The sequence below is a fragment of the Tachysurus vachellii genome, chromosome 7, assembly GCF_030014155.1.
Source record: "Tachysurus vachellii isolate PV-2020 chromosome 7, HZAU_Pvac_v1, whole genome shotgun sequence".
Classification (NCBI taxonomy): Eukaryota; Metazoa; Chordata; class Actinopteri; order Siluriformes; family Bagridae; genus Tachysurus; species Tachysurus vachellii.
The window spans coordinates 24,606,601-24,628,092 of record NC_083466.1 but is presented as its reverse complement, the minus strand read 5'-3'; the positions used below and the strand labels follow the sequence as shown (position 1 = coordinate 24,628,092).

At 39.4% G+C, this 21,492-nt stretch overlaps 1 protein-coding gene across 1 annotated transcript in view; it reads right to left on the bottom strand.

Annotated features, from left to right (window-relative positions):
- The window catches only part of cacna1eb (calcium channel, voltage-dependent, R type, alpha 1E subunit b), a 72,965-nt gene that overhangs the window by 32,460 nt on the left and 19,013 nt on the right, over window positions 1-21,492 (bottom strand). Inside the window, exons 6-17 of the mRNA XM_060875088.1 lie at window positions 19,803-19,906; window positions 19,010-19,125; window positions 17,913-17,966; window positions 13,340-13,414; window positions 10,492-10,701; window positions 6,002-6,114; window positions 5,711-5,823; window positions 4,864-4,995; window positions 2,981-3,050; window positions 2,722-2,839; window positions 1,233-1,300; window positions 1,082-1,146 (exon numbers count right to left, since the gene is read on the bottom strand). Coding sequence (XP_060731071.1) covers window positions 1,082-1,146; window positions 1,233-1,300; window positions 2,722-2,839; window positions 2,981-3,050; window positions 4,864-4,995; window positions 5,711-5,823; window positions 6,002-6,114; window positions 10,492-10,701; window positions 13,340-13,414; window positions 17,913-17,966; window positions 19,010-19,125; window positions 19,803-19,906 — 1,238 coding nt within the window. The remainder of the gene's footprint in view (window positions 1-1,081; window positions 1,147-1,232; window positions 1,301-2,721; window positions 2,840-2,980; window positions 3,051-4,863; window positions 4,996-5,710; window positions 5,824-6,001; window positions 6,115-10,491; window positions 10,702-13,339; window positions 13,415-17,912; window positions 17,967-19,009; window positions 19,126-19,802; window positions 19,907-21,492) is intronic.

Genomic DNA, 21,492 nt, shown 5'->3' with positions numbered 1-21,492 from the left:
CTTGATATATCTCGCAACAACTGTGCTTAGCTTTCGAACGGCGTTCTGAGCGTCAATGACGGTTTGGTCTTTGTCACTCCATAACCATAAACTGACAAGACAATACAATGGCAGCATCATAATATTTCAGCATTAACTTCTTCAAGCTGTGTTCAGTGCACCAAGCAAAAGTTTCTACTGGAAGCATTGGGCAGTTGTTCTGCACGGTTTCATCATCCAAGATGCACACCAATACCTTTTTTTTTTTTTTTTTGGTTTAATTGCATGACATTTGTATTATCCAGGTAGTGAGAGTTTATTTCTCCACATGACATGTTTGGTTTAACTTAAACCACTGGAATAAAACGACGCTCGGTTTAACCAGACCAGACAAGAAAGTGATACTGGACTCTTCACTGACTTTCAAGAGCAAAGACAGAACATGCATGTGAGTGTGCAAGCAGGCAAGCATGCATCATTCCTAGCTCGGGAAAGGCTCAGACTTTGACTGCATATACAGTAAATCCTTCAAATCTGCTTCAAAGAGGCGATTTTTAGTTTTTACACTATACGACTTCACTAACCCTTAGCTAGCATTATAACTGCTTTAATAACTATCAACAAATCTCAAACTGCAGCTTTTATACACGCAGCTATTTTGAATGCTCAATGCTGCAGATGTTGGTTGATTTTCCACAATGTCAGCAATGAGACTAGTTCGCACAATAACGCAAAGGGTTTATGTCAATGCGCTCATACTGATATGTTGACGTTTCCATGCCAGACTACAAGTAAACAACAAAAAAACCCACATTCGCTCTGTTAAGCGTTAAGCTTTCATTCCTTTGCTCTTTACGATTAATGTATAGCGAGGAACATTCTATAAGACTCACTCCAACACGACAGACGGATGGCACATTAATAAATGATGCTAGGCCATATGTAGTGGGTCATAACAGTTTGATCACAAGAAAGTTCTTATCATGCTAATTCCTGCCAGCTAAGTACAGCTAATGTACATCAAAATGACGACATTGCTAGTAAATACAGGCTACAGAGAACAGGGGGTTATAAACTTACTGACACGACTGATAACACTTACTCAGAGAGGCCAAACTCCCGGCCTTTGTAGCGCTGATTGAAAAACTCCTCTTCCTCCTCTTCGTCCTTTTAATGCATTAAGAGAATTTGTGTTATTGGGCAGTTGATCTATTCTTGCATGAGTATAACAGGAACTGTAAGATTTCCTGTACCTTCGTAAGCTCCTGTGCGTTGGCGAGGTTATCCACAGCGATGGCCAAGAAGACGTTCAGCAGTGTATCTGGTCAAATTGTTGGTCAAGGATTGGACTACGTCATTCTCACCCATGGCTACTGTAATCTTTACATAGTACTGAGATGGTACAAAATTCCTGGATGTTATAACAGTAATGGTGCCGGAAGACGTGCGATCAATCACCTGAGATTATCGTCTCTAAAAATGCAATGTATCTAGCATCTAGGAGCGATGTCTAAAAAAACAAAAATGTATTTTTTTTTCACACAAATGTTTATATCTTCATAGTTAATGGTGATATCAAACCTATTTCTGCTCTCTGAGACGCCAAGTGAGACGCCAGAGTAATAAACATGCGTCTCACACTGAAAGCCAACAGCGTCGTGACTTATTTGTGATCAGACTCACAGCTAGAAAATCATTCATTTGTTTCAACTCATTAAAAGTGTCCCATAAGTCGGTTTTCGAACATCAGTGTACTAATAAAAAGGGTTAAAGGCCCAGAACTCGGATAAAGATTGTACCTGTATTAAGAAATTTAAATGTCCTTTGGAACGCTGTCTATATCTTATTGATCTGAAGGTTCAAGGTTTGGTTTTGTTTCATTAAGTGATGATTAAAAAAGTTCTCTTCCTGGAGTGTCACTATACCTCTTTTTTTGTACTTATTATATAACCAAATCTTTACCAACAAGCACAGCAAACAAGTGTTACTTCTCAGGTCCTATTTATAGTAGGTGAAAGGTGGGAACTTTTCCCTATAGTGAAACATGGTGGTGGGAGCATCATTGTCAGGAGTTACTGAGACAGTTCCTTAGTAGACCACCAGGGGGGGCTGGCAAAGTTGTTTATTCGCACACTTTGTTATTCCAATCCCTTTTCCATTTATGTTTTCCCGCTTTCTCACCTGTCAATTATTTTCCCTTGAGGCACTGCTTTATATAAGTTTGTCACATAGTCCCTGTCGTTGTCAGTCATTAAAGTGAAATAGTTATTCGTATTCCGACGTAATTCGATTATTTCGATTATTCCGATTTCAGGTTTTTATGTATCGTTTTGTTCTGTTTATGCTATTTAAGTTTTCATGCTATAGTCATGCTTTGTTTCGTTATGTTTTATGTAAGTTATGGTAGTCTTCATCTATGTAAATGAAAGCGCGGGAGATCGACGCTACTGCGGAAATCAGTTACGAACGTTAGTACAATGCTGTGAAATAGTCTTAGATTTTAGTTTTTCTGACATTTTATTTGGCTTTGTCTAGAAAGATCATGGTCCTGCCATATGATTTATTCGATTTATTATTTTTTAAATAAAGGATTTATTGTATGTTGGAAGTGTGGAATATGTTGGTCTTGGATGATTCGATCTTAACCCATTAAACATCAGGATTAATGCCTTTGTTTACTTCCGTAACTGTCGTATAAATTGAACCTGAATTCATTTCGAAACACTGAAATCTAAAGGATACAATTACCAATCAGCGTGAGAATGATGAAGTAGATGGAGGACCACATGCCGTACTGTACGCCTCCCTGAGAGCGGATCCCGTTATACATCACCTCGTTCCAGTCTTCACCCGTCAGAATCTGTAGGTTAAAGCAAAAGTTTAAAGCTGTCTGAGTCCAAAGCGACGAGATATAAACAAACCAATTTAGCAATGTGATTTAAAAAAAAAAAAGAATAAAAAAAAATCTGGCTCGGCTCGTTGGCTGTAATTTGGCACCGACCTGAAAGACAGTCATGATAGCAGCTGGAAATGTATCAAAGTTGGCAGGAGTGTAATCTTTAAAGATGAACCTGAAGAACAAACAGGATACAGATAAAAAAAAACAAAACAATGTTTTTAGATTAAAACACTTTAAGATTTTACACAGCGAGCGGTGAAACCTGAGGAAGATCAGCAGGATTTAATCGTCTCTTGTGGATTCTGATGCGATGTACCAAATTTCTGATAAAATACTTGAAGGGAAACAACTGGAGGTTGTGATGTAACTAGACACAATGCGTTATCATGTCATGCTTTCACTCACTCACTCACTCATTTTCTACCGCTTATCCGAACTACCTCGGGTCACGGGGAGCCTGTGCCTATGTCAGGCGTCATCGGGCATCAAGGCAGGATACACCCTGGACGGAGTGCCAACCCATCGCAGGGCACACCCACACACACACTCTCATTCACTCACACAATCACACACTACGGACAATTTTCCAGAGATGCCAATCAACCTACCATGCATGTCTTTGGACCGGGGGAGGAAACCGGAGTACCCGGAGGAAACCCCCGAGGCACGGGGAGAACATGCAAACTAATGAGGTGAATGTGCTAACCACTAAGCCATCGTGCCCCCCATGTCATGCTGTCATTCATTCATTCATTCATCTTCTACCGCTTATCTGAACTACCTCGGGTCACGGGGAGCCTGTGCCTATCTCAGGCGTCATCGGGCATCAAGGCAGGATACACCCTGGACGGAGTGCCAACCCATCGCAGGGCACACACACACTCTCATTCACTCACACAATCACACACTACGGACAATTTTCCAGAGATGCCAATCAACCTACCATGCATGTCTTTGGACCGGGGGAGGAAACCGGAGTACCCGGAGGAAACCCCCGAGGCACGGGGAGAACATGTAAACTAATGAGGTGAACGTTCTAACTACTAAGCCATCGTGCCCCCCATGTCATGCTTTCATTTCTTTTTTATTCATTTATAGTTAAATAGAATTCTTTGGCAAATACAAATTAATTAACCAGGTACTCAGTGTTTGACTTTGTTCCCATGTTCCCTTTTCTCCACTCTGAACTCGTCTAGCATATGTAGACACTGTGTTTTTTTTTTTGGCTTATTCACCAGCATCCCTGTATCTAATTCCTAATAATTTGCCTATTCCAAATCTTGTGACCTTTTGTTGCACCAGCATCCAACCTCCAAGTGTTTGTTATCCGCTTCTGATCACAGTTAATGTTGCCGAACCTCCACGAGACAGAACAGCTATGTTACGCCAGCTATAAATAGCTGTTCCCTGTTTTGTCATTAGACGTTTGTCATTAAGAGACCTGAAAGAACAAACGCTAGTCCTGAAGGCTTTCGACGGATACCTGAGACGTTCATGGTATAGAAACAATAATGTATTCTGGGAATACGATAATACAAATCATTAGGCAAAATGTTTAAGAGTTAGATGAGAAGCTGTTACTATGGAAACAAGAGTGTATTAGAAGTAGTATTAATATAAGCATGTGTTTTGTATTAAGCTGGATTTACTGTTAGAGCTGCTGTTACTCCTTCTGTCCAATCAAATGCTTGTTTTTTTAACCCGAATCTTTAACTCAATCTTTTATTTATCCAAATAAAATCAACCATAAATACTTGTTACTGTATGAATATAAATATTCCGGTGTGACATGAAGTGCTGGGATGATATGAAGAACTCTCCACATTTATATTAGACAATATTACATAAGAATATTAATTCAGAGAGGAGGCTCAAGTGGATAGTAACAAGGTTTTACAACAAAGGAGGGTCTGGAATGATATATTACATGCATTTGTAGCTGATATTAATAGATTATATCTGCACGCTCAACATCTGGATGTTACCTGCCACCAAACAGCTGCATCCCGAGCAGAGCGAAAACCACAATGAAGAGGAAGAGCAGGAAGAGGAGGCTGATGATGGACTTCATGGAGCTCATCAGAGACACGACCAGGTTTCTTAAAGAGGCCCAGTACCTGAGAGGGGTAAAGCAGTGTGACGTCAGAACACACTCCTTACATATGGTTGACGTGTAAAAGTGAAAAAGTTTGTGCCCCCATGGTCACTGAATGGCAAATGTGCATAAAGCTCTATTTTGTCAACTCTTCTAAATAAAATGAAACAAGATGGGGATTTTTATTTATTTATTTATTTATTTATTTATTTATTTTTTTACAACTTTTGCTAAATGTTTTTTTCCCCTTCTAGAAATGTCCTGTGTTGAATCTAGTATAGTGTTGAATTTTTATTTCAAAATCAAGTCGATTAGTTTTTATTTATTTATTTATTTATTCCCTGTTTTTTCTATTATTATTATTATTATTATTATTATTATTATTATTATTATTATTATTATTTTAACTGTTCTTTTGATTATTTAATTTTTTTACCCTGTGACACTCACATACATTACAACACAGAGAAATTTGTCTTCTCTTATCACAGCTTTTTGGAAACTGGGTTCAGATTATAGGGTCAGCCATGATGCAGGACCCTGGCACATCATGACAGAGGGTTAAGGGCCTTGCTCAAGGGCCCAACAGTAGTAGCTTGGTGGTGCTGGGTCTTGATTGGACCCTGACCTTCCAATCAACAACCTGGAGCCTTAACCACTTATCAATATACATTTAATTTGACACAAGGGTACGCAAACTTTTGCACTGGATGCTGTACTGACTCTCACAAACATACCTGGTTATTTTAAAAATTCGTAACAGTCTCAAAGCTCGAAGCACGCTGATCCCGAAGGACGTTGCAGGTCTAAAGAATCCCCAAACCACCTCGAAAATGCTGCCGATGATCACCTGCACAAAGACACGAGAGAAATAGCATGACAAAAATCAACACTCACTCGTACTCCTAGTCTGGACCGAGCATACAAAAAAAAACATCTTGTATAGCGGAGTCACGATGTTGTGTTGACAGGCGCAAAATGATTCAGCAGTGGAAGCACGAGAAACTCCTAACAGCACCAACACCTACCCCACAGTCAAAGCAGTTGAAGGAGGAGTGGAAGTAGAGGCGGAAGCCAAGGCCGTACATCTTCAGAAACATCTCAGCCAGGAACAGTCCCAGAAACACAAACTCTGCATAGTCTGCAAAGGGTTTCAAAACATTTTCAGTGCCATGATTAGTGTGTGTTTATCTGAATCTACTCCTGAGTAATTGCTGTAATTACTGCAGCTGAACATCCACCTGGATACCAAACACTGATGGTTAATGCAGGATGCAGGATTGTTTCCTTTACTGGCAACCACAAATAAAACTCTTTAATTCACACACTCACACACCTACACTCACACACACCCACACTCACACACACCCACACTCACACACAACCACACACCCACACTCACACACAACCACACACCCACACTCACACACACCCACACTCACACACACCCATACTCACACACACCCACACTCACACACACCCACACATACTCACACATACACATGCCCCCCCACACACACTCACACACACCCACACACTCATACACACTCACACATACACATTCACACACACACTCACTCACACACACACACACTCGCACTCACACTCACTCACTCACACACACCCACACACACACTCGCACTCACACTCACACACAACCACACATACACCCCCCCACACACACACTCGCACTCATACTCACACACATTCACTCACAAACACCCCCCCACACACACACACACTCGCACTCACACACACGGACTCACACACAACCACACATACACACCCACACACACATACAAACACACAATCGCACTCACACACACACACACACACACACACACACACACACACACACACTCGCACTCACACTCACTCACACACACCCACACACACACACACACTCGCACTCACACACACACGCACTCACACACACACCCACACACACCTACACCATTTGATCAACACCATAACCACTAAGCTACCACATCCCCTTGGATTCCCTGCTTATATTTTGGAGCTTTTCTCTCATGTTAGGCTTCATTCAGGGTTGAGTTCTTTTTACAGATTAATTTAGGGATTTATATCAAAATTGTGCGTGATGTTATTCTCCGAGCAGACGTTGTATTATTTGTGAGAGTTACAGTATACACGTGGGACAGTGTTTGCCTAAAACATTTAGTTATTAGCTCTCTAAACTCAGACTTCACCCCTTTGTGCTGCGGTTTTGACTGACACTAAGGCGCACTATTAAGTTGATGTAGCAGCAGTAGCAGCATCAGCAGTGATGAGTGATTATCCTTCATTTTCTTTACGCTTCAAATGAACAAAAAATGGCATTTGATTGCATTCACACACTGCACACTTTAGTATTTATTTATTATCTAGTGTTAGGTTCAACAAATAAAATAACAGGAAACTAACAGGATGCGCTGGAGGAGCAGTGTTAAGTCTGCATGACTGGCCGTCAGTTTGATGTAATACACAATATGCCATGCTGAGATGATAAGTACTCTAACAAATGCCATGTGCCATGATAACACTTTTATTTTCCATATGGACCACATCAGTGCTAACAGAAAATGAATCGGAGACAGATATTAATCCCTGAGATAATATATAGATACAATTAGGAATGAAGTTAAAGTGAGCTGTAATTGTTGCAGATGAATGCTCAGTGTCAGGGCAACTCCCACATCGTCAGAGAACTCCATTTCCCAGAATGCACTGTGACCTACAAACTCGGCTATTGTGCACTACATTTCCCAAAGCGCAAGACCTCTGTCACGTCCACAGTCACCAGACTTTTAATCACACATACAAACCTGTCTCCAATCACACCAGTCACTATATAAAGGACAGATGCACACACACACGCACGCACGCACACGCACACACGCACACACACGCGCACACACACACTCACACACAAGCACACACCCACAAACACACGCACACACACGCACATGCGCACACACACACATGCACACACACGCACATGCACTCACACACACACACACACACACACACATGCACACACACACACACACACTCACACACACACACACACAGATAAGCACACACCCACACACTCACACACACACTCACACACAAGCACACATCCACACACACACACACACACACACACACACACATGCACACACACGCACATGCACTCACACACCCACACACACACACACACATGCACACACACAAGCACAAACACACACACACACCCACGCACACAAGCACAAACTCACACACACAAACCCACCCCGACACACACACACACTCAGACACACAAAGACCTTCAGTGCATCGCAGATTTAGAAAAAAAAACTGCACCAAAATTTGAGCATCTTTAGCCACAACAATCCTGTAGGTTCAGATTTGGATATTGACAGACACTCATGATCCTGAATAAAACTTTTTTCCTAATCAATTCTTTCCCTAAAAGCCTCTTACTCAGTAGAATCAGTGTGCTGTCCAGGGTTCGAATCCTGGACTAGAATCTACATGCTGTTTCCATTCATTACATTTAATGCCTTTTATTTTACATCTGGGAAAGAAAATGCTCGTCGTAATAAGAAAACAATCAACATCGTACGAAGTGGAGCTCTGAAACCATCCTGATGTTGATTCTTTTTATTATAACAGCACAACCTAATGTTGTCTAAGTTATACAATAGAGACATTTTAAAAATTTTATATACAAGAGACATTTTAAAAATTGATTTGAATTCATTTAGAATGACTTTTATTGTTGGAAAACACAAGAGAGACAATTTAGCTCCTGTCCTTAGTTCCATTCGAAACGAATTAGCTAAACAAAACAAAGCTTTTCATGATTTCTGAGAAGAACAAATCCACAGATGGACTTTTACAAAGATTTTACACTGGAGACTCCTTCCTTAAAAGTGATATAAACATCTTCTTCCCATATCAACAATTATGTCATGGGTTTCTCCTTCTTATTGTGATCGAGCTGTTATAAGGTAGAAAGAATTCACAAGTGAAACTATATTACTTCTATATTCTATATTATGAATTACATCCTGGATCGGACTGGATGAAGAAGCGAGCCTTCGTGGTATCAAAACCGCCTGTACTAATGTCACCGTTGAGCAGCTAATCAGTTTTTCCATTACAATCACTAAGCATCTGAATATCAAAGAGATGCTAAGATCAGGAAGCGAGCGTCTCTTTGATAGCAGCCTCTCTTTCAAGTCTTACATTCATCTGACCACATCCTGGCCTTCATTTATATTCTACCCTGAACTGATGACTCACAACGGTGGGAGTTTTATTTTGTGAATCACTTGACAGCACCTTTTATTTGAATCCCTAATAAGAAAATAGACACAAAATCAAGAAGGAGGAAAAACAACAAAAAAAATCTGCAAAAAAAGAAGAAGAAGAAAAGAAAAGAAAGAAAAGAAGAAAAATGATGAGATCCGTCCATTTTCTGTAGCACTTATCCTATACAGGGCCACAGGGAACCAGTGGACAGTGGACAGGGTCCCAGGACACGATCACAAACTACAGATGATCTAGACATGACAACACACGTATCTGGACTGAGGGAGGAAACCAGAGAACCCAGAAGAAACCTGAGACTCACTGGAAGAACACGCAAACTGTACGCACACACAGAAACTAGAGTTAATGATCTAAATACAAATCGAAATTCGATAAAGAGTTCAGCAGATATTTCAATTCATTTTCTAATTTTAAAACGAACGCCAAAGAATTGTGATGTATTTTATTTGTTTACAGATTTCTACTTAACCTACAGTACGCGACTAGCTAATATTAAGCTATAAAGTTAGGAGCGAGTACGTAAATTCTATTTTGTAGTTACGGCACGAACGTTAAAAAGACTCAAATTAGGGATTTGGGTTTTTAATTTGACAAACGGGATAAAAACGGCAGAATTAGGTCAGAATTTGATTGCGATTTAATTACTAATTTCCTGTCAAAAGTCATTTAAATCTTGTTTCCATACATTTCACTTCTGTTGTACACAAAACGTTTGCTGTGATTTGAGACTAACGGTGAAATGGGTGTGTTAAAACATGTTTTTTATTTTCTTTTAAATCTGAGATTAAAAAAGAAAGTTTTAGTCTTCATTTCGTGTATCTTTTATTTACACACACATGCACACACACACACGCACGCACACACACGCGCACACACACACATACACACACACACACACACACACACACACACACACACACACACACCAAGAGGTTCCCTAAATGTGAAAATGTTTTGTGTTTAATTGCATTAATATAATAGTAATATATAAAAAATAAAATAAAATAAAATACAAAAAATATAAAAACATCAATTTTTAAAAATATATATATATAAAAATGAATTGAAATATGTATAAAATATATTTAATATAATAAAATATATATATTTTGAAGAAAAATATTAAAATATAGATTCATATGGAAATAAATAAACAAAATAAATGATTTATTTATTTATATCTATGGCCTGCTCTTACACTGAAGCACGGTGAGCCACTCAGGCTGGTTGTGGTGGACGATGGCCACGCAGATGGTGTTCAGACCCACGAGGCTGAGCACTATCCAGTAGAAGCTGTCCGTCTTGACCATACGGCGGATGGAGAAGCGCAGCATTCGCTCTTTACGGCGAAGGTAGGCAGCAGGACCCCGTCTCACGGTGCGGATGTTCACCGGAGGTCTGGGACCACCTGGGAAACCATCACACCACCCAATGTGATATATAATAGTAGCTTAAGGGCGGAGATCATAAGACCCTTATAACAACTAACATACATTTTTATTTAAAAAAACATGTAGGTGTTCTAGCACTTTCCAGGCTTATGCTTAAATGTCATGACAGTTGACTTGGTGTGTGAAAGTTCTATGTTGTATAGACGAATACATTCACTAGTCACTGCGGCGGTGATGTCGACTAGCCATGCGGCTTAAAACACAGCAAGACGGATGGTAAAGAAAGCAGATAAATGTATTTTGTAGTCTCAACATACTCAGACTAGAGGAATCCAGTTCACACTTAGTTGCACAGTAAGACTACGCTGTAGAAAAAAGTCTTTCATTTGCTTTATTTTTCACTTTAACACGTTGTCGTAGCTCAGCAGTGAAGGACAGCTCATAAAGGTACAGTAGATCTAAAGCTCCTAGTATGACTGTGTGAAGGACACAAGCTTCCATACTGCGCTCTCTTAATTCATTACAGCCTCAGATCTTCCACAGGAGCACATTTTAATCACTGGGATATCTTTAAATAATAGAATAGAATACACAGGTTTTGTCATGTGTGACGTAACGGCTATATTCTGGTAAATTACGGGTGAATTATGTAGCTGACAAAAAAGCATTTATTTAATGCAGCCAATCACAGCTGGCAGTAGATTATTATTATTATTACTCTCTCACTCATTTTCTACCGCTTATCCGAACTACCTCGGGTCACAGGGAGCCTGTGCCTATCTCAGGCGTCATCGGGCATCAAGGCAGGATACACCCTGGACGGAGTGCCAACCCATTCACTCACGCAATCACACACTAGGGACAATTTTCCAGAGATGCCAATCAACCTACCATGCATGTCTTTGGACCGGGGGAGGAAACCGGAGTACCCGGAGGAAACCCCCGAGGCACGGGGAGAGCATGCAAACTCCACACACACAAGGTGGAGGCGGGAATCGAACCCCTAACCATGGAGGTGTGAGGCGAATGTGCTAACCACTAAGCCACCGTGCCCCTCATTATTATTATTATTATTATTATTATTTACAGTGTGGTTAATAAAATGAGATTTGATGCTGGTGTTTGTCAGCATATTCATTTAGCTGAACTAATAAACAGCTGAAAGTAGCAATATTGTAAATCAGTAATAAGTATATATACACACCTGATTTATACTAACCTGTTACTTATGGTGACCATCACCATCATCATCATCATCATCAGCATCACCATCATCAACATCATCACCACCATGATCATCATCATCATCATCATCATCATCATCATCATCATCATCATCATTATCATGGTCATCATTATCATCATAAACATCACCACCACCATTATCATCATCATTATCATCATCATCCTCATCATCACCAACATCATCATCACAATCATCACCACTACTATCATCATCAGCATCACCATCATCACCACCACCACCATCATCAGCATCACCACCATCACCACCACCACCATCATCATCAACATCATCATCCTCATCATCACCATCATCATCACCACCACCACCACCGCCACCACATTCATCATCATCATCATCATCATCATCATCATCATCATAATTATCAACCTCACCATCATCATCATCATGATCATTATCATAATTATAATCATAAACCTCACCACTACCATTATCATCCTCATCATCACCAACACCACCACCATCATCATCATCATCATAATTATCAACCTCACCATCATTATTATTAACATCACCATCATCATCACCACCGTCATAATAATCATGTTTATCATCATCACCATCACGCCATCACAAACGCCAACACCACTGTAATCACAATCATCATCATCATCATCATCATCATCATGATTATCATCATCATCATTACCAATACCACCACCACCACCATCTTCATCATCATCATCATCATCATCATCATCATCATTACCATCACGACCACCATCATCATTACTATCATCATCAACCTCACCATCATCATGATCATGGTCATCATGGTCATCAAAATCATCTTTAATATGATCATGAATATGATCATCCTCATCAGCATTACCATCAACATCTTCATCATCATCATCATCATCATCATCATCATCATCATCATCATCATCATTATCATCAGCATCATTATCAACCTCACCATCATCATTACCATCAATATCATCATCACAATCACCACCACCACCATCATCATCATCATCATCATCATCATCATCATCATCATCAACAACACCACCATCATCATCACCATCATGAAGTGCACTCAGCTCCAAAGTCAGTTTTTCTCACATAATTATAACTCACATAAGTCATTCTGGAAAGTGTCAAACCTTATGACAAAAAAAATAAAAAATCTGACACATGACATAAAACATAATCCTAATGGAAGCATGTTGAAATTCACCTTTATAAATGTTTATGCATGTTCATGTTGGTTATCCTGAAAGTCTAACATAGTTAGTATAATATAATTTATTAACAGTTATATTGTAGGCAAAAAGGCAAAAGGCTCTGAAAGGAAGGAAAAGAAGGAGAGAACGAGAGAAGGAGAGAAACAGAGAGAGAGAGAGAGAGAAAGAGCATATGGACGCAGTCAAAGTGGTGTCACTAACCAACTGTTGCGATCTCTGAATATTTGTCCTCTCCACGACGCCTCGCATTTTTCTTGCTTGTGGCTCGCTTCAACACTTAAATAGAAGGAAAAGCAGTAATTACATCAGTGCAAATGTGAATCGTAACCCAAGACTCCGAACAAAAAGGCAGACGATTTAATAAATGTCTCTTTTTTTACACTGTCTCGTTTTCTGCTCCTGTTAGGACCAGCTCGCAAACACGTATGAAACAAGTGACCTTTTTTTTGTTTGTTGCAAAAGCCTGAATACAGAGGCCAAGGCAAAGTACAACACATCAGTGGGCATGTGAAAAACTGAAAAAGGGGTGTTGCTGTGGTAACCGAAACGGCTGTAACGAGAGAGCGAACCTCATCGGTCCGCTTTATGAGCCGTATCGTCCTGCCGCTGAAGCTCGGCCTCTGAATTTCCACTGTGACCTGATGCACATCACCGTGATATAATCCAGTGTGGGGTTTTTAACTGTCTCACTCCACAGTGGTGTTAATAAGCTCATATGTAAGTAGACACTTAGGACTTTGTAGAATTTGTAGTGTTTCATAAGGTATTTTGTTTGTATCTAGGCAACTATGGGCAAACAAAACAATATTCCTAATAAAACAAAAACACGTCGTTTCGTCGTTGTGAAATTCTACATGTATGTTTAGTTATTTTCCTTCTCTCTATTGTCTTGCAACTCCTTATTACTGTAATGTAGTTTACCTGGGGTATTTGGGGCAGTTTGTGAAGGCGCAGACTTGGTGGGGGGTTTAATTCACATTGTAAATCTGTTTTGAAATGATTTCGTTTAAGAAAAATTGTTTGTTTCGTGAAAATGAAAAATGGAATTGAACTGTTTTTTTTTTTTTTTTTTTTTTTTTACGGAAAACTCGTTATAATACATTATAAGTACTTTATATGTGAGCAGGATATGTGAGTGCATCTCAAGGTAAAAACCAGGCCCAAACGCAGGGGTAGCAACACGGACACGATTTATTAACAAAATAACCAGTGTAACAAGGACAGGAAACACTGGGGACTCTTAGCTTAAGAGTGATTCAGGACCAATCACAGAGCAACACTGAGCAATGAAAACACAACAACTTTTATCTTAGTTAGGAGGCGGGGCTTAAGCCGTTACTAGGTATGACACATCCTTTTGAAGACTGTGATTGGTTGTCCAATAAAAAAACAAATAAATAAATAAATCTGGTGTATTATAAACCTTCACTTTGTCTCTATGTTAAGATATTTGAGTCTATATCGTGTAGGGATTACGTTCGTGACCGATCATATTAGAGATATTGTTATGTTATAAATGTAATAAATGTAAATGTAAACACACAGCCCAGAAATGTCACAGAGGCAAATTATACCATTTCTGCCACTGTAGCATTTCTGCTCTGTTTCTGAGATGTTAGTGTTCCTCTAAATGACATAGCGGCAGAATATACAAAAAGTGACGTGACATACAGCTAAGTACGGTGACCCATACTCAGAATTCGTTCTCTGCGTTTAACCCATCCAAAGTGCACACACACACAGCAGTGAACACACACACACTGTGAACACACACCCGGAGCAGTGGGCAGCCATTTATGCTGCGACACCCGGGGAGCAGTTGAGGGCAGAGATGGGGGACTCGAGTCATATGACTTGACTCGAGTCGGACTTAAGTCGCACAGTTGAGACTTGAGACTTGCTTGACAAATATTAAAAAAAGACTCGACTTGACTTTGACTTGACATTCATGACTTGAGACTTGACTCGGACTTGAGTTAAATGACTCGAAATAACTTGTTTTTTGGTTTTTGTTTTATCTTTGTTGTCTATTTTGTTTTTAAATCTGTTTTTAAACACACACAAGAGCGTAATCTAACCACGTGACGCAGCAGGCAAGCAGAGGGAGCGCGCGCACTAACTAATAAACCTTAACAGTCGTGACGAAACATGGAAGGCGCTACACCAAAAATAATTAAGTTCAGGTACCGGGATTTTGTGCAAGATGAGAAGAGAAGAACAGCAGAATGCGACCAAATCGCTCACAATTGAATGACAAAGTTCTATCAAATGAAATTTTTTGCAAGCGCAATGTAGTGTAAATGGTTGGTCACTGTTTATGCGGAAATATCAGATTTTTTGCAATAGCTCTTATAATTGGTCTGAGGTGTTAGGCTTTGTGTGAAAAGCGTATGGATCGTTTATGGGGATGCACATATATATATAAAACATAAATATAAATATAAAAATAAAAAACTTCAGAGTTGCAAGCACAGCCATATTCTTGTCTCGCATGCACACGCACACACATTCAATTTAAAGGGATAGTTCACCCAAAAATAAAAAAAATTCTTTCATAATTTTCTCACCCTCATGATGTTACAAACCTGTATAAATTTCTTTGTTTAGATGAACAGAAGATATTTTAAGGAATGTTTGTAACCAAACCATTCATGAGCCCCATTCACTTCCATAGTATTCTTTTTTCCCCACTATGGAAGTGAATAGGGCTCATGAATGGTTTGGTTACAAACAGTCCTCAAAATATCTACATGTGTGTTCATCAAAACAAAGAAATTTATAAAGGTTTGTAACATCATGAGGGTGAGAAAATGATAGAATTTTCATTTTTAGGTGAACTATCCAATCATCTCTCTCTCTCTCTCTCTCTCTCTCTCTCTCTCTCTCTCTCTCTCTCCAATAGTTAATTCACTTCAAGGTTTGTGTGATTCAATAATTTACGTTTTTTGATTGACGTGATTGATTGTTGTTCTTCTGTTGTTAAAAAGGAAGGATCTAATTTAAGGATGTGTTCGTGTCCCATTAAAAGGGAATGCCTGTTCAAAAAAATGCCGTTTGGTTGCAAAGTAACCATTGTACTTTTTTATATAAACTTTTCCATGGTCTTCTGCCATGTTTGAGGCATCTTGAAACTTTGCATGCTTTTATTTTGGCCTTATTTCAGTTACATTTACATCTTATTTTTTGTAGTTTTGATTTTTATTCATTTTTAGATTTTTATTGTATTTACAACTCACCTGTATTTGGACACCTTTTAAAGTAAATGCATATAATCATTTTTGTTGCAAATAAAACTCTCATAGTCCATAAATACTGTAGATTTAACTTTGTTTAATATATACATTTAGTTAAATCATCAAACATCTGTATGACTTGCCAGTGACTTGCTTGACTCAAGCTACGACTTGACTTGACTTGCTTGACATAAAGCAGTGACTTGACTTGACTTGACTTGACACTCACAAAAAATGACTCGGACTTGCTTGAGACTTGAAGGTTAAGACTTGAGACTTACTTGTGACTTGCACATGTGTGACTTACTCCCACCTCTGGTTGAGGGGGTTCGGTGCCTTGCTCAAGGGCACCTCAGTCGTGGTATTGCCGGGCCGAGAATCGAACCCACAACCTTAGGGTTAGGAGTCAAACTCCTAGGCCACAACTTCCCCAAGTATATATATCATTTCTGCTCTCTGTTGGAGATGTTATCTCTAATATGATTGGTCACAAAATATAATCCCCACACGATCTACAGTAATCTGTATCATCTTACTATCATTATTAAAGATTGTATACAATACATTTCTTCTCCCTCTTCACTTTTCTCACTTTTCTCCTCTGATAAAGAAAGTCCTAAGCCTCTTAAAGTCCCCCTTCCTACTTTTAAGCGTTAAGATGCTTTATAAATAACTTTTATCTTTACTAAGATTATCTCTTTCATTTTAAGGGGAAACAGACACATTTCTAAGAATGTTTATAGAATTACATCACTCTTTACACAAAGAATGTTTATGAACAACTGCATTTATTTATTTATTTATTTATTTATTTATTTATTTATTTATTTATTTATTTCTAAAACTTATTTATTTGTTTGTTTATTTATTTATTTGTTTGTTTGTTTGTTTATTCATTTTACACATTTATATAAACCTGTGATTTCCACCGCAGCTGAAACTACAGTAGAAAATGTATTGACCTTTATTGACCAATCAGATTCAAGAATATAACAGCGCTGTGGAAGAAAGTGTGCTACGGCAATTTAGCTATAATTACATTACACAGCTAACGTATGGTTTTATGGTTTGAAACGTGGCGCATGAATACAGAATTCAACTACTGTCATTAAAATATAAAGGATTTTATATCAGCTTTGATTAGAAAAAAAAAATATTCATATGAATTACTGACATTTTCGGAAGGGTTAATACTATTCGTATATTTTGTACATGTGATGTTAGAAAATTCTCTACTACAGTGAATACTCAAGGGAGAGGAAAGTCAGGCGAACCTTTTAGAGAATAAATATAGAACGACTCAAAGGGTAAAATTAATAGCACTGTCAGGACGATGTGTCTCAGTGCTAGGATAAATGTAGTAAAGCTTTTTACAGCACAGGAGTAATTTAACTGGAGATGCACACTTATGTGTATTTGTTTATTGGTTGTAAACCGTGTGTGTGTACAGTATGTGTGTGTGTCTGTGTGTGTGTGTGTGCATTGAACCAATAGGCACATTAACACTCTAGATGACTGAATGATAAAGAAGGACCTCATACCCTCTAATGCAGACCTTCCTGAGTTTTTATTCTCCTCAGCGAGCATCACTTCCTCTGTGGAGAGGAAGAGAAAAGAAAAGGAATTACACTAAGCACAAACCATTTGAATAGTGAACAGTGTCAAAGTGAAATGCCAAAGAGCCTCGTGTTTGGAGTTCGTCATTTGAGACTGATTAAAGTTCTCTGTACCAGTATGGTACTTAAAACTGATCCCATGCACTGCAGAAAACAATGACTACACAGAGCGGGTGTCTCACACACACACACACACACACACACGCACGCACACACACACACACACTCGCACACTCCAGTCTGTGAGTCAAGCTCACCTCTTTGCTAACCCTTATCTGCGTGGGAGAGTGAGTTTGCCATGCAGCTCCTACAGAAGAGCAGAGGCTTCACAGAGCTGCTGTGTTTCCACACACTGCCGCTTACCTGCTCGCTCAACTCAGGTGGGAGGTAGGATCGAGTCGTACCAGGGGTGGCGTGGGCAACAAAACTGGGAGGCCTTTTAGCAGAACTCAGAGGTTCACACTCAGTAAACTCGGAGTAGTGGGAGATCATACGACTCACTTTCACAGGACTGATTGACTCAGTGATTCACTGATTAATTGATTCAGTCATTGGTTCACTACATCAGCGTAAATCAAATACTTGGGTAATTTCATCTGATATACTGTAGATGCTGTAGATATAGATGTATTTAAAGAGCTGCTGCTGTAATCATAAACACAGTCCTGTGGTCATCCCTAATCATACTAAACATCTTTGTAGCTAAAATAAGTGTGAATGAGATGTGAACGTCTTTGCTCGCGTCCAAAGTAAGATAGTTTGCTCATCATCCCGAGAACACGCAGAAACAGGATGATGGTAGCACCAGGTTGTATGTTACCCCTGGCCTATTGGTTTGCTCTCTACAAGTGTACATTATTTGAAAATAATAGACAACGCAACACAAAACAATAGTTTCCATAACTATTTTGTTGATTCGTTTGTCTACTGTCTGGGCTTTTGGAAGTAATGAAACTTTATCGGCTATATGAGCCGCTATAGCTGTATATAATAGGAAATAAGATAAATAACAAAAAACGTACCTGCTCGATCAATCCATGCGCGATAGCCGTTAAGCTCCCTCTCCACCTGCTGCTGCCGTCTAAGCTTCATGAAGGCTCGCCGGTTCTCCACACGCTCCCTTTCTTTAGCAAATTCACTATGAGGAACAGAACACACATCAACAACCAGGACAGCGGTCAAACAAACACGTAAGATTTGAAAAAATGAGCAGCGGGAAGGGAGTTTAGCTTTATTGACGACGTGCTATTACTGGACATTGACAGCACATTTTATCTTTCTCTAAATGTCTCATATACAGTATTCTCTCTCACACCCGAGATACTGTATTATGAGGGCTACAAAAATACTGTTGTGCACAAGGGTATACAGTACATTGGCTTGCATAAGATTTCGGTCACCATAATCTTTTCCGTATTGCCCAAAGCAGGCTATTTACCTGACTGTTTACAGAGGGAATTAGTCAGAGAAGCAACCAAGAAGCTGTGAAGGACGTTTGTACAGAAAGCAACAGCTCAAATAATTTAAACTGGTCATAGGACACGATTAGAGCTGCACTTTATAAAAGAGCGGCCATATATACTGTAGGAAATCCTGCATGTAGCTTGATGCAGCAAAAACGTGGAAAGTGCTTTTCTGAACTTTTTGGCAACCCAACGAGCAGCATCACTTTGAAGCATGCTGGTGGTAGCACCATGATTTTGAGTTTGAGAGTTACCTCTGACCTTCTGGTTGCTTTTCTGACATAGACATTGTTCAAACTATATATAAATAAATAAATATGAGAAATAGGAATATGTTCTGTAAGCTTCTCACCCTGAAAGGACACCAAGAACCAGGTTCAGCACGAAGAATGAGCCAATAATGATGAGAGGAATGAAGTAGATCCAGTTCCACGTGGGACCCAGCGCATCATTAGTCTGAGGACATATCGGACAACAGACGCGTAATTGGCCTACTTTCACGAAGCCGACGGACAGTCCAAAACAGCCGAAGCCAAAAAAATCCCCAGACCGAGGCTATTTAAGAAAATATTGAATAATTCCCACAAACATTATCTCTTAAATTACGTCATTTTTTTTTCTCGTGTTGTTTGTTAGACTATCAGACATCTGCTGCAATGTTATAAAAAATGGTGTGGAGTACAGTACAGTAAAGCAGTACAGTAGTTTGTGGTTTAAACATGAAACAGAGTTGAAATTCAGTGTAATCAGAACAAAAAGATTCATCCACCCTCACACAGTGAGTCTGATGAACCTGTGTTGGTGTAGGTCTCCTGACAGCATAACAGCTCTTTCTCCCTCATAAACAAACATCATCAGCACGCTGAACTTTAGTAACATGATTCTTTTTATTATATAAAAATATTGATATACTTTATATCTAAGAGCCATTCACAGAGATACAGTATATGTAGATCTGTAGAATAAATACGCGTTTATCAGAAACTTGATCTTTTATCTCTTTTATCTTGACTAATTTATATTTATTTATAACCCGGACCTGAGGAAAAAAAAAAAAAAAAGTGCATTTGTTGGCTGAAAATTCCACATGGGACATCTCATTAGTTTAAGGACATATGGGACAACAGAGGGACGATTAGCCTAATTTTTGGAATCTGATGGAACGTCCAAAACGGTAAATGCTAAAAACATAGCAAGGTCGTACAAGAACCGCTCGTATCACACTATCGAATGATCTCTAACTGACATTTTATCACACAACTCCGGTCACACTAAACACTGAGAAGGCGTCATGCCTTCTTTTGTTTATGTTAGGTTGGGGGTGGGGGGTGGCGATGTGGTATGTGGGGGATGTGGTAGCCTAGTGGGTAAGGTGTTGGGCTACCAATCGGATGGTTGTGAGTTCGATTCCTACGTCCACCAAGGTGCCACTGCTGGGCCCCTGAGCAAGGCCCTTAACCCTCAATTGCTCAGTTGTAAAAAAAAAAAAAAATAAATAAATAAATAAATAAATAGATAAAATGTAAGTCACTCTGGATAAGGGTGTCTGCTAAATGCTGTAAAAATAAATAAAATAAAATAATGGTAGCGCAGTGGTTAAGGTGTTGGACTACTGATTCAAATCCCAGGTCCACCAAGCTACCACTGCTGGGCCCCTGAGCAAGGCCCTTAACCCATAATTGCTCATTTGTATAAAACGAGATTAAACGTGAGCCACTCTGGAAAAGGGCGTCTGCCAAATGATGGAAATGGTTTGTATAGCATCGCTTCATCCAATCACAGCATTCACACTCGTTTAACTCTCTATTTGATTTATTAGGAGATAAAGCTGGACTTTAATCAGAATTACATGTAGTAAGGATTTAAAACGGGGGGCACGGTGGCTTAGTGGTTAGCACGTTCGCCTCACACCTCCAGGGTTGGGGGTTCGATTCCCGCCTCCACCTTGTGTGTGTGGAGTTTGCATGTTCTCCCCGTGCCTCGGGGGTTTCCTCCGGGTACTCCGGTTTCCTCCCTCAGTCCAAAGACATGCATGGTAGGTT